The following is a 14,905-nucleotide window of genomic DNA, read 5'->3' as shown; positions in this document are numbered from 1 at the left end:
AGAACCGTTTTAAATGTCTGATGTATTTCAACATAAAAACAGGCCAAGATTCCTGTTTCATTAAAGGAAAAGGATGTTGCTCACGGCCATGTAGGGTTTGCAGCCGGCGTCCATGGTTTTAGCCACAGAGTCCACTAGGTAGCCGCTGATACCGAAGTCGCACATCTTCACCTGGCCCTGAGTGTTGATGAGCACGTTGGAGGGCTTCACATCTGCAGAGACAACAGTTTCATCAGCAAAAAAACTAAATAAAATAAAAAATTTATTCAGCGGTGAACAAATTATTAAAAAGTAGCAGGGCTGGCACATGAATAACAAAAAAATGTATATCTTAATCACTGTACCACTGTGCACAATGATAATAACAGAAAGGAATGTGTTGGACGCAAAGTTTGTTGGCTATTATAGTCCAAGTGACAGAAAATCGGTTTCTGCATTCTTTTAGGACGTTCTGCCTGTTGGATGCCGTCTCACTGCATTGATGGCCACGCCTGACATGGATGGAAGCGGCCGAGATGTCCAAAGGTGACAACAGGTAGTAGGAAGAGTCGTAGCAGCGAGGTGGACGTGGGGTAAATGTGGATTTATTGCAACCAGTGTCATCATCGTAACATTCAGCAAGCTATTAAAATTGCATGTTTCCCTTACATTGTGAAGCACTGGGGCAAAAACTCCGACCTATAACTTTAGACAAATCAGATCAAACTAAAAGTTGATGTTCAGGCAACCAGAGGTACGAAAAAAATTTAAAAAGGGATCTGTATAGCAATCTGTTCTGTAATTCCGAGTTAGTTACAAGTTTATGCATGTGCAGTAAAATACTCTGCACTGCTTGATTTCTTTTTTCCTGCAGACAGCCAGACTCTCGAGGAATCTATTCAGGTGATCTGGATCAGGAGTCCTTCAGTTTTTCTGAAGGCCTTTTAACAGATTTCTCACAAGAGAGCAGTGCATCAAATTAGGTATGTAAGATTCCTGTAGTTTTTTTCTTTTTCTTCTTTGTTTCAGTCACTGACTGAAGAGCAGAGTTGATGAGCACAGAGACAGGAAACCTAAGACATTCACCGGAGACAGATGCACATTTCATAACTTTTTGGAGTACAGAGTCATAATGGCTGTGTTATGATCCTTTAATAGGATCTGGAAATAGTCTAAAGGAAGGAAGCAGCTGACTGCATATTGAAAGGCATCTCTGAGAGTTAAATGAGTTTCCACTCAGGCTCTTACCTCTGTGGATGACTTGCAGATTGCTGTGCAGATGCTCCAGAGCCTTTACTATCTGTAATAACAGAGAGCATAAATAAGCAAATGAGAGTCCCATAACAAGAATCTGAAGCATGTCTTCATGTGATGCTGTCGGTGAAATGAACTCACAGAGACGGCAATTTTTCCCAGGATGTCCTCGGGAATGGTCAAGCCCTTCTCGATCACCTGCTTGTAGAACTTGTCCAGGGAAGTGTCCATCAGCTCCATGCAGATCCAGACGTCACCCTGGCAACAGATGGGTGGGGGTGGGGGGGATTTGGAAAGGGATTAGGACACAAAGTAGCCAGACGGATTACCACCAGGCAGGATGCAGGAGGCATGACGAGGAAATCCTGATCATTCATTCATGCGTTGCTGCGGGAAGTTTTCTGCATCCAAAAATTCTTCAGAAGAGGCTTTTAATCACCAGAATGTTATGACTAAAACAGTGGTGACCAATGGATGTAGAAACCCAGCTCATATAGCCATTATCCTAACATGTAAAGCTTATTTTCTAATAAAAGAGATACATCTCTTTTTTTTCTGCTGTTGCTTTATTTTATTTTATGGGTTCTCAGTATCTCGGGGAAATAATCTTACTAGTGCCATAGATCAAAAAAACAGGAGATTAGATTGTACTTGCTAATTACTAATTACTATAATTCTATTTCAAGGTGTCGGAGTAAAGGACGCTAAACACAGATGCATGCAGACGGTCTGATTTTTAGATGGTAAAACAATTGTGGAAGCCAAGTATCAAAGTTGCTCATAATTGTGCACAATTATGCTCACCTTGTGTTGGCTTATCACATAAAATAAAAAATAAAAACGTGTTGAAGTTCATCACTCTAAGGAGCCAAGTTTTAAAAAGGTTAAAGGTGCAGGAGACACCTTAGAAATGTATGGTCTTTACATTGTGTTTAGGAAAGATTAAAGAAAAAGATTGTATATGCTATAAAGAGAATTTCCTCTCCCAGGCTAAACCTGGATGTGTGTGCAGGAGGAAAAAAAAAACATGTGCAACTTGCAAATTATCCAGATAAGTGGCTTATTTATCTCTTCAAGACTTTCATTGTTTTATACTGTAATTAAGAAACTAATAAACAATAAGAAACGAATGTTAGGTATGTAACTACAGTTGTGTGAGTCCCGTATGACCTCCAGAGGGCGGTGCTGAAAGCATTGAATATGCCCTTCACGCATGCGCCGTTCGAGCAACACCACCAACGGAGTCACAACTGTGACCGAAAAAACAGAAAGGACTCCTAATAATTACTGTTTCTCACCTTAGGCTTCATAAATAATAAGCATACCTCTCTGAACAGCGCTCCGTAGAAGGTGACGGTGTAAAAACAATCCACTGTCCTCATGGAAATGTCCAGGTCCATCAACAGCCTCTTCTGCTCCTGGGTGTTAACAGTGGCCCGAATCCGCTGGAAGGGGTGGCAGGAAATATTTGCTTTAATGATGCTCACAAGGGTACTTGCATTTGTGTTAAATTTGGCTAGAATCCAATGAAGCCAAATCATGGGGAACACCCCAATTTTGGAAAACTTTGGCCCACCCCTCTTTACAGCTCATTTAGGTTTGCAGAAATCTGTTGGTGCACAGCTCTCACAACACGTTGATTCTGTTCTTACTCAGCAGTTCTTAGTGGAATTGCTGCTGTGTTTGGTAACTTTGACCTGTGGATGACCCGGTTGGCTAAAGCTTCAGCAGCCAGACAGCTGGCCTCACATTTCCCTCTAGAATAATTTAGTATACTGAGGAGATCCTGGTGTATTCATTAACAACAAGGTGTTCAAGTTTGGTGCCAACAAAACAAGCCGGAATCAGTAGTGCACATGGTACAAGGTGTTTGGTTTTCACCAGGCATGATCCAAAGACATTGTTACAAGTCATGTAGTTGATTCAGATGCAACTTTATAGGTGTAAATTATAAAGCCATACTCATTTTGGAGAGAAGACGCTTTTTCCTACAACCCGTCCTGACAAGTCATACTTGTTTGCAATGGTTCTGTTATAACCATTAATGTTTAACAGATGACATCCACATAAATGCAGACTATGGAAGAACCACAGTGCTTGTATTATTGGACCTCGGTGCAGCATTTGATACGGTCGACCATTCCATTCTGTCAGAGAGCCTGGAAAACTGGGTCGGCTTGTCTGGTACAGCTCTCGACTGGTTTAAGTCCTACTAAAAGGACAGGTACTTATTTGTGACAGTAGGTAACTTTACATCAGAGATGACAAAAATCACATGTGGGGTTCCCCAAGGGTCCATCCTGGGTCCCCTCTTATTCAATAGCTATATGCTCCCTCTAGCTCAGATCATAAAACACAACAATATCAGCAACCATAACTATGCAGACGACACACAGCTCTACATCACCATGTCATTAGGTGACTATGAACCCCTTCAAGTGTTGAGTAAATCCTTAGAAGAAATCAATGCATGGATATGCCAAAATTTCCTTCAGTTGAGTAAAAATAAAACTGAAGTAATAATTTTTGGACCAATAGAGAGATCAAAGGTTAGGTCACAGCATTAGTCGCTTCAGCTAGAAACCACTGATCAGGCCCGAAATCTGGGTGTAGTGATGGACTCAGACATGAACCTCTAAAAGCATCTAAAGACAATTGCAAAGTTGGCCTTCCATCACCTGAAGAACATTTTCAGGATTAAAGGACTAATATCTCAGTGGTATCTGGAAAAACTATTCCATGCCTTTATTTTTAGTCAACTTGATTACTGCAACGGTGTTTTCACAGGCCTGCCAACAAAAGTTAATCAGACAGCTGCAGCTGATCCAGAAGGCTGCTGCTCGCATCCTCACTAAGACTAAGAAAGTAGAGCACATCACCCCAGTTCTAAAGTCCTTACACCGGCTCCCTTTAAAATACTTCTGTTAGTCTATGAATCTCTGAGTGGCTTAGCACCTAAATACATTACAGGCTTGTTATCAGTGCATCCACCCTCCAGACCACTTAGGTCTTCTGGCTCAAATCTAATCTACATATCCAGAACCAGAACCAAACATGGGGAAGTTCTTATGCTCCACTTATCTGGAACTAACTCCTAGAAAACTTTAAAAGTGCTGAAACCTGGAGCTCCTTTAAAATCAGGGTTAAAAACCTATTTCTTTAGAATTGCCTTTGAATGTTAATGTTGAAGTTTGTAGTGCAACTTGTCTTATAGCTTGACCTGCTGCTACTATTCCACTGCAATGTGCTTTCCTCTGTAATGTTTTCCCTTTGTCTCTATAATGTTTTATTTACTCTTTAATGCTTTTTTGTTCATGTACAGCACTTTCAATCGTCTTGTTACTGAAAAGTACTTTATAAATAAACTTGCCTTGCCTAACAAGCTAAAAGAGGCATCTACAGTCTCAAATGGTGTTTTAGGTATTTTTTTTTATTTCTCTGACCATTCTGCAATCTGTTTTTGGGGGTGTAATTCTGGGATGTTCAATAGTGGGAACACTACCAGCTGTTTTAGGTGTTTTTCCAGATGTGAATAATCTTTCACACTGTTGAATAATGGGTTTCAAATAGTTGGCCTCACAAACCTTTTCTGATTGATGCACGGCAATTGTTTCTTTTCTAAGGTCATTGCTAAAGGTTTTCAACCCTGGCATTGTGTTAACACACGGCCTCCAAACTGTGATGCAGGCTACAGTTTTCTGAAGGTACGGTACTGGCAGCTGATGCCTTCACAAATCCGAACCAAAGAAAACGTTTTGAATAGAAACACCAATTTGCATAACACTTTCAGTCATTTTGCAGAGCTCAAAGAGTGCTCTTTGCAGGAAGGATGCACATTTTAAACAGTTTTCAATCACAGTGATAATTACTAACTAACCAATGAGAAACATCACATTTAAAGTAGGTGTGTGGGCAAAGTCGGTGAGCAGAGACAGACTGACTAATTCCGACTGTAGCTGATCTTCTGGGTGATATTTTAATTTACTCACCTTAACAGCCATGATCAGACCACTCGGCACATGCCTCATCTTATCCACCACACCGTACGCTCCTCGACCGAGCTCGCAGATCTGCTCCAGATCATCCGCTTTCACTTCACATTTCTGCTCCATACACAGCAAGAGAACAGCGTCAGAGGGGGAAAACATTTCAGAACGGATCGCTGTTTCATGTCTGCAAAGCTGCCAGACGGCTTTAAGTTTTTATTAATATACAAGGAGTAGAAAAAAAAAAAAAAAAACTCTATAATGGAAAAAAAAAAATCAAGCCTCTCTGCCAACGGAAAATTCCTACTATTTGACGAGTTTAAAATAAATGTTTTTATAGCATGATGGGTATTAAAGAGCATTCCAGTCTCCCCACAATCAGAAGTAGCTAGAGACAGCTGTAATGCCCACTGGAGCGTACTTTACGGCTAACAGAGGCTGCCCTGAGCCAGCCAGAGCGGATAAACAATAAATACACCAGGAGAAGGACTATAAGTCCACAGTGAGATGTTATCGCAGCCATAAAAGCTTGAATGGGGTCAGGAAAGGTGGAACAAGTGAAAAAAAAACAAAATTACCTTTTCTCCGATTGTTACACAAGCCTTTGAATCCAAATCTCTGGGGGGTCTAAAAAACACAAAATGAAGAGTTATTATATATAAAGTGGACTTTTTAAGGCCGCAAAAAAGACATCAAACATGAAAAATGGCAAGCAAAATAAAGCCTCCAAAAAACAAAAAAGTGACCCAAAAAAAATCAACACTTAAAAGTGTTAAATTAAAAGGAAAAAAACTATTTCAAGGTTTGCTGTTGACTTTAAAGTGCTTTTCACCAGTATTGCAGGGCCTTACTTCATGAGTATCATTTAGATCACATTGACACTGCTATTAGAGTATATATATATATATATATATATATATATATATATATATATATATATATATATATATATATATATATATATATATATATACACACTGTATTCGTTAACATTTAAAAAGTTTGATTTTTAAAGTGGTAGATTCTCTATGAAAATACATACCTTAAAAAATAGATGTTAAGTAAAAAGTATTAACATCTATCTGCATTGAAACAATAACACAGCTGAACATTTCTTGTTGTTACACTATATATTTTCCACAGAAAATAAGAGTACAGGTAAATAAATTCAGGACATGTCTGAGGAAAAACACCTATATAGGAAAAAAAAAAAAAAGGTAATACAACACAAGGAATAAATTAAAAATATAAAAGAATTTCATTCTAAAAGCAACGTCTTTCAAAATAAAATTTAGAATGCAAAAAGTAAAATAAAGCTAACAACGTGAAATATAAAAACTTTTTTTTTTTCAAAAGCAGCACTACAAACGAATGTGCATAATTATTATTAAACAGTCGGCATCTACAGCACTTCAATCATTCTATAGCTATCTCTATCTTAAAAACACGTCATTCATTTTCAAATTGAAATAAAATACCTTAAACAAGGTTTAAGGTACTTGTGATCAAAAACAAGCAGAGAGCAGAAATCTGACTGCTGATTTTGCAGGAACGTGGCTTCTTCCTGTTCTGTGGATTTGTATTTCCCATGTTCAGCAGTCTGACAGAGTGCAGATAAGATCAGGAACTGAGGATCAATAAAGCGCGGGATTTATGGGCGCATGTTGGAAGTAAAGACTCTTACACTGCAGCAGGTGTGGGCTGCTCAAACACCTCTTTGGAGAGCTTCAGCACCGGCTTCTTCTTACCTGCAAAACAAACAGGAAGAGTGTCAGAGAAAGAAATGTAGCCAACTGCTGACGTCGACAAAGGCCACCTTTTTAACAGCTTTTGAGCTTTTCTAGCTGCCAAAGTCACCCCTGTGTGTATCAAGTCACTTCAACATATTTTCTCTTTTTATTAGTCTTAGCTTTGATATTTATACTGAGTAGACATCGATACCAAACACTCTTTGCTAACTAAAATAAATTCTAAAAACATGAAGTACCCACTTTCACTCAGTTTCCCAACTGGGGGACAATAAATGATATTTCTATTCTGTTTTTTTGCCCTATTAGGAACAGGATCAGTGCAGGAAATGCTGATCAAAAACTACACGCTGCAAAACAACAGCAAACGGCTGCAACTGACTGAGAATAGTTAAAGTTGATAATTATACCCGACACTGTGTGTGACGTCATCCTGCCATCTGGGGATTTACTGTTCAGAAACCCAGAGGCCCTTTCACAACCTCTTCTATTCATAAAAACAACAATGTTCATGTAACAGTTTCCTGTAACAAGATCTAAGATTATCTGTCAAAGAGCTAATACGGAGATCACATCTACAAAAAGGAATCTGCACAATTACAAGGGATAGTAAAAAAACTAAAATGTTTATAATCGTTACAATCCAGTCCTTTTGTGTTCTATAAGTTCACTCAGTGTAGATAAAACGCTTTTGCATCAGAGACGCCGCTCTATGTTCCAGATAAGAGCAAAGTTTAACCATTATGCGGGAGCATTGAAAACTAATGTTTTCGATCTTTGCAAACCGACGAGACAATATCAGCTACAGCAGATATGAAAGGGGTGAGAAATAAGCTGGAGGTCGAGCATGTAATGGCATTGCTTATGTCTCAAATAGGCATTATGTTCAGATAAAAAAAAAAAAAAAAACGGTATTAAGTGGCAGACAAAACCCTGATGATCACAGCCTGCATGAACACTTTAATAACACAATAAAATACCTTAAATCCTGTGGTGGAACACACTGTGCAAGTTGATCTGATTTTTTTTAAATACAATATATAGAGTTCTAAAATTTTATAAAACCACATCAATAACACTAAAGAGAGAAAAGAAAAATCAAATATCTAAAGTTAATGTTGGTTTAACATCAATAATTGGAAAAAGACTACATAAAACAAAAGCCTAAAATACTTAAAATAACAACAAGACATGTATTTAAGGATCGGCAAGAGTCAGAACAACTGTCTCCGAACGAGATTCAAAAATTAAGGCAGGATGACAGAACGCAGAAGCAATTCAAGTTAGAGTTTATTTCTACATCTGTTGGTAACTGAATGTTTCTGAACTTTACCAAGATTTAACTTGAGAAAAAAAAATCTAAAACCAAGCTGTTCTCCAAAATGCAAAACACATTCGTTTGATGTTTTCTCCATATCTAAAAAGACAAAACCAGATTTATACAGAATTAAACCAAAACTTAATTGCCAGTAATAAATCAGGCTATCAACGCTTATTCCCCAGACTGCTGCAACTTCCTTTGGTAGCTTTTTATTATCAGATGGCCAATCTTTGCAGCCCAAATGTACGTCCAACTCCACTAGACTTCACACAGGCATCTTCCTGTGACTTCCGATTGTCTGATGGTTAAGATCTCAAACAGTATTCGCGATAAAGTTAGAAAGTTCAAGTTTCACATGCAAGAACCACAAACTGACATGCTTGTCTTAGAAAGCTAAACGCAATATCTGCTGCAAACCTTCTGTAACTGTCTGTGTACTAGCTCAGGCAAACTTGTGTAATCCTGGAGTCCGAGTGAGAAAGGAGAGCAGAATGATGAGACTCCAGAGGATGGTTTCACTGGCAGCAGAGCATACCACAAGATGAAAGCATACTTAGCTTCTCAACATAGCTCCGGATAAAAGAACAGTTGATCGTCCTGCTCAGCTTTCTGCTCTGTCTTTTTTTTTTAAACCACAGCAGAGAACACAGTCTGAAGAGCTAACTATATATAAATAAATAAATTTAAAAAAAATCAGTTATATATAAACTGATGAGAAGTTCCTAAAGAAACAACAACAGCTGCAGATTTGCACACAAATAACTGCCAGCTAATGTTTAAACTTGAGCTGTAAAAATCCAGATGTTTGATGCACGTTTACTCCAGCTAAAAAACAAAACTATACCATCATCCCTCCCCTGAGTGTTTCGGCCTGCGTGAAGTCACTTAAATTATGAATGCGTTCAGGTGGATTACAGCTATTCTACCGCGTCCCATTTTCATCATCAGTACTCACGGTTAAATGCAGTGTCTGGCTCCAGATCCTAACTAAACGTGAGACACGAGAGGAAGTGGAGGTCTGGCAGCCCAGGTGTTTTCACCTCCTATGACGCTGCCGCACTGACAGTTTAACAACAGCACGCTTTGCTAAACATAACTGCTTTATGTGAGCCGCTGGTTTGCAGGCTGGGTCTGGCTCAAACCTCCTCAGACCGGGTAGCAGAAGATCAACCCAGGCAGTATTTACTCATGGCTGGATTAAGGTCTCCAGGGGGCAATGGAAAGGATCTGTTGTTGGACCCTTACTGACCACTAAAAACTGCTTTACGGATAAATTACAATTACAATTTTGTTGGGCTTGAGGGTTAAAAGGGGCCCATGTCAGGTACTACTACTGTTATGATAAGTATACACCAAAAACGCTTTGTTTACTAACAAATGGAGCAAAAACAAAGCGTAAAACACAGAAATTTAATTTAATAAGACAAGAGGGCGCTATTCTTTACGCAAACCCGGGGTGAGCTACTGGCTTAGAAATGCATCATCATAGTACGTGACTAGGCCTCTTTAATTGAGGCTAAATAAAAGGCCGGTCGCACATTAAGTCATTAAAAACGGATAACATCCCAACTAACGCAACATTAAAGGAAGCCAGCAACAACACAACATTAAGAGAAACGCCGAGTACAAAACAAAAATTATTTCCTAATAAACAATAGTGGCAACACACCTTACTTTGCACCCTAAACTACCAACAAAGCTCATAGTCATTAAATAAAACAGTAACAAAGCTAACATCAATGTGTAAGCTAACTACTTCGGAGAAATTACTCATAATTAGGAATACTGAACACTGATAACTCAGCAGGAAACTGAGAAGCTCATTGCAAAGCTAAGCTCTTAGCTTGATATGCTGCTAACATCACAACAAAGGCTAAAAAAAAGTAAAAATAAAAAAAAGTAATGTAAACATTAAAATTATTAGGAAAAACAGTAACAACACAGTTAGTGCTATGTCAGAATTTAGCTAGCCCGCTAAAATATTTAAAAATAGCCACATCTCTGCTGGGATTACATCAAGAGCCAACTACCCCTCAAAAAACATTTAAAATCACACAGCAAGTATATTTTTTATTATTCCAAAAAAATAATATTAAGTGTAATCTGTAACCTGTAGTGTTTCGTACATTTTGATTGAAATTATTTTAAACCCCAGCTTTCACCAGGTTGCTTTAACTATATCCTGATATATAAAACCCAAGAAGTGTGCATTTTCTTTGTACTGTCACTCTAGATCTATTTGCTTTTATTTTGAGATTATGAGTTATTACTAGGGCTGTCAAAATAACGCGTTAATTTCGATTAATTAATTTAAAAAAAAATAATGGATTAAAAAAATAACGCAAATTAATCAATGTCGGGTAATCAATGTGGGTAGTTCACTGCTATTGTTTTCATCCGGGTTTTTCGCACAGTGCGCGCCGGACTGGAAGGCAGAAGGCGAGCGCAGTGGCAGACGCAAACAGAGCAAACGACGAGTAAGTTGATGGTTGATGGTATCAGATTGCTAGATACCGTCAAGATAGCGAGTCTGTGAATGCTGGCCAAACGATTTAGTCCGGCCCGGTGGCCAAATGCATTATCATTATTCAACGGCTGTATCTCCTCGCTGCATCGACCGATCTGCACTAGATTTTTTGTGAGTCGTGGGCGAGCGCTGCCCAACGCGTTCGTGTGTATTGCCCAGTGGACGGGCAGAGAAAATGCGTGACAACTTCTGAGGTGGCTGGCGGCCAGCGGTGCGCAAACCCCCGTGGTGGCCAATAGGCCAGAGCAGCGCTTGGCTGCAGGGCTGATCGAAGTCGTAGGCATTGTTTACATTTCGAAAATAAACTACCGTAATTAAAAGCGCGCTCTAATTCACCCGTTTTGTCACGGTGTTTGGCGAGAACAGTCCTGCTTTTGCCTACCGGCGTAACCCAGAAGTAGCGCGGACGTCACTTTACTGTTGTAAAGTGTTGATATTGAGGGGAGTGTTCATTTATTTTCATTACGTTACTGTGTGCCACATATGAAATGTGAATAAGAGTTTTTGAACTTTAATGTATCTAATGCGGATTATTCATTGAATCATTTGAATTTAAATATTTAAAATACTTTCACAGCAAAAATTATATGTGATTAATTTAGATTAATAATTACAGAGTATGTAATTAATTAGATTCATTTTTTTAATCGATTGACAGCCCTAGTTATTACTATATGCCACTTGTTACTTCTGTTAGTATTTATTTTTCTTAATTCAAAAATACCCTTACTGAAATTAGGGAAGTATTTTCTTCTAAAACTAAACTTAAATATTAGCTCAATCACTAACTTTCACAACACAAATGTTTGTGGGCTAAAACAGCTTTCCGTGTGAGTCCTAATGTCTAACCCTGCTTTCAGATTTTCTCCTTCTGATATCCAAAATTACGTATTAAAAAGGACAAAGTCTACCACAGCAAAACGCTGCGGACATGCTTGATAAAATTCCCTCTGATGGTTTCTGTTTGACAGGAATGTCTAATAGGTTTTGTACCTGCTTTTGAAATTTATCATTGCATCCTCCAACCAGAGGGAGGCAATGAACATTACTTAAAATAAACTAACAATTAAAAGAAGGCTAATTTTCCTTGAAATTCATCTGTTTGAGTCATAGGAAGCTAACAATCAAGTAATGCATTAATCGCACCGGCAACTGGATCTTTACCAGAGTTCTTTTTTTATCCTCACAATGTTTGGAAATGTGTGTGATCGTCTAAGCAACTGATGTCATACCGCACTATTTAAAGCAACACGGAAGGTGTGTCTCTTCAGAGAGCGTGGAGCGGCTCCAGAGGGATAACTGGAATTTCTCACATTGTTGTCTCGAGGGCAAATACAAACACAAGCAGGAGTGGATGGAGCTGTCCTTCACAGAGCTTTCCTGAAGGTTTCCAACACACGCATACAGCGTGGCGTGTCCTGGTTTCATCCAACAGTGCAGGGTGTGACGCTACCATGCGTCCTCCACTGGCAGCCTCATGCTGCAGGCCTCCTAGTCTCCACTTTCCAAAGCAGCTTTGTTGCAAAATGTCACTTTGAGCCCCTCCTACGTGCATTTACACAGACAACAATAGTAACTGGAAACCGGCAACGGCATAACAACTCACACTGGAAACCAGCAAACAGGAGAGTCAACACCTGCATCGAGTCTGCACAAAGCCGTGCAATTGAATTAACGCTATCTGCAGAAACAAATTCCACACGAACCTCACTGAAACATCTGTGGTATACTTCCTCCTGTTCATAACCTTAAACTTAAAAAAAAAATAATTGTAGAAAAAGAAAAACTATATTGTAAAACACAAAAAGTCCTCTGTTTTGTGATTATAAATTACAAAACGGTCAAGTACCTCGTGAAGCATTTGTGCCCTTTCAGCTTTTACATTTTTTTTCTTCACGTTACAGCCAAAAATCTGTTATGCATGCAACATGGAGTACTGCATAATAATAAAATAGCGGTGAATTGATTTTCTAAATTTTGTTACAGAATAAAAGACCTTGTACAGTATGGCCTGAACCCCCTTTACTCTGGTAGCCCTAAAAATATAGACTGTAACCAATCACTTTGAGAAGTCAACTAATTAGTAGAGTCTACCAGTGTGTTCTTTAATCACATTATAAAAAACACACAACACTCAGCATAATCACATAGCACTGTTCCATCCATGGTCTGTAAATGGAACAGCTATGGCAGAAGGCCTTTTACAATAAACAATAAATCAATTAATCGGATGAGAAATTTTAATCAAACGATTCATTAAAATAAGCTTGATAACTGGCATATGCATGCTTGCCCCCCCCCCCCCCCCTTTGTGTTTCCCTCTCCTCTCTGAGACTGGAAAACAAAAGGTTTTAGTGCGGTGCATCAGCGTTCACTCACCACTTCCTTCTCGTTTCCTCGGTGTAAGAGGAGTTTAAAGTGTAAGACTCATGAGGGAGAGCCAGAGAAACTCGAGTTTGAAAGGAAAATGGAATTGGTGTCAAAGCCGAACACGACCGCTGCAGGGTGGGGGGGTTTGTTGGGTTTAAGCCAAATGACGGCGGCCGACCTTTCTGAGGCAGTATGTCGAGACTATGTGCTTGCGTTATGCCATTATCGTATTATTTGAAAAAAGGTCTCCAAATGACAATGGTATGAGTTATCGCAGTAATAAAAAAAAAAAATGCATCGTCCAGCAAAATTTGTTTTTGTGGCAGAACTGTAAATATACCAAGACACGGCCGTTCACCTAAAATGACAGGTCGGACAAGGAGAGCATTAATCAGGGAAGCAGCCCATGTTTTAAAACTGGAGGAGCAGCAGAGACAGGTTCTCTGACCTGAACCCATCTCAGGGGAGAGAACCTGTTGACAGAACAACTATTAGCCATGCACACCACAAATCTGACTTTTATCTAACATCAGGAAGAATAAAGACATTGTTGGGGGGAAAATAAGCTACAAGAGGTCAGTTTTCAAGTTTGCTATAAATTAGGAAGGGGATGCAGCAACACGCTATAACCCTAAACATTCTATCTCCACAATTAGACAACATGGTAGTGGCAACATCATGCTGGGGGCCATCATTTCCACAGCAGGAACAGCAAAACTTGTCAGAGTTGATGTGAAGATTAGGGCTGTGCGATTTTCCCAAAAATAAAAATTGCGATTTTCTTTTTCAACCAACATTGCAATTGCGATTTTATTTTGATATTTTCCTGTCTATTATTCACAAAAAAACAAATATACACTATAGATATGCATGATTGTAGACAAGGTCTATTAAACCTTATACCTCTATAAAACCTTTTTATTCAGCGGAAGAGAATAGCTTGTTGAGTTGAGCATCAGTCTTTGTTCAACACAATAAGTAAAGTGCAGATAATAAGCAAGGATATGTAATAAACTTTTTTCTAAATCAAATGATAAAATTCCTGAAAGCAATTAAGCAATAATCTAATAAACTCTGATCTAACTAATAAATTGAAATGATCTCACTTATCGCTAATCAGTAAAAAACACAGACTGAAGTAGTCGTCTGTTTACAAATATTGGGTGCACTTGGAAAAATTTATACGTTTTCGGAAGATAAAACTGCAAACAATACTGAAATTAAATTAACAAATACCTATAATACATTAAATAAATTATTAAATACTTAACATCAGTGAAATATTGAATGCTCTCTTGTCAAGAGTCCATTGTCACGCACATTACTGTTGGGTGGAAGTGCTTACTTCTAGCTCGATGGCACTGATCATTCCTCTTGACAAAAATACTTTAAGTGTTTTACCACCACCCTAAGGACTGGAGATGGAAACGACATGTCTAAATCTCGTTAAAAGTTTACATGACCACCAATTGCATGCCTCTGTGACTTGGAAATTGTCTTGTTGTTTTTTTTTATTATAGTGCAAATGCAATTAATTGTACAGTCCTAGTGAACATTGATGGAGACAAACACATGAAACCACAGATAATACTGAATGCTTTAGATGAAAATACTATCTATTTATCACATTGAAGGGCCCAAACTCTATACCTAAATCCAATTGAAAATCTCTGGTGAGACTTTTTTTTTTTTTACAGATTTTCTGTTGAATTTGAGACTG

The 14,905-nt window shown here is 38.6% G+C and overlaps 1 protein-coding gene across 1 annotated transcript in view; it reads right to left on the bottom strand.

The window, feature by feature from the left end:
• Window positions 1–14,905, bottom strand: part of map2k6 (mitogen-activated protein kinase kinase 6) — a 44,450-nt gene that overhangs the window by 8,158 nt on the left and 21,387 nt on the right. The window contains exons 2-8 of the mRNA XM_012862848.3: window positions 6,904–6,967; window positions 5,798–5,846; window positions 5,223–5,336; window positions 2,559–2,678; window positions 1,375–1,491; window positions 1,228–1,279; window positions 85–212 (exon numbers count right to left, since the gene is read on the bottom strand). Coding sequence (XP_012718302.1) covers window positions 85–212; window positions 1,228–1,279; window positions 1,375–1,491; window positions 2,559–2,678; window positions 5,223–5,336; window positions 5,798–5,846; window positions 6,904–6,967 — 644 coding nt within the window. The remainder of the gene's footprint in view (window positions 1–84; window positions 213–1,227; window positions 1,280–1,374; window positions 1,492–2,558; window positions 2,679–5,222; window positions 5,337–5,797; window positions 5,847–6,903; window positions 6,968–14,905) is intronic.

Source organism: Fundulus heteroclitus, chromosome 10 (assembly GCF_011125445.2).
Source record: "Fundulus heteroclitus isolate FHET01 chromosome 10, MU-UCD_Fhet_4.1, whole genome shotgun sequence".
Classification (NCBI taxonomy): Eukaryota; Metazoa; Chordata; class Actinopteri; order Cyprinodontiformes; family Fundulidae; genus Fundulus; species Fundulus heteroclitus.
Note: the sequence above shows the minus strand (reverse complement) of the source record. Positions and strands in the feature narration are given on the sequence as shown.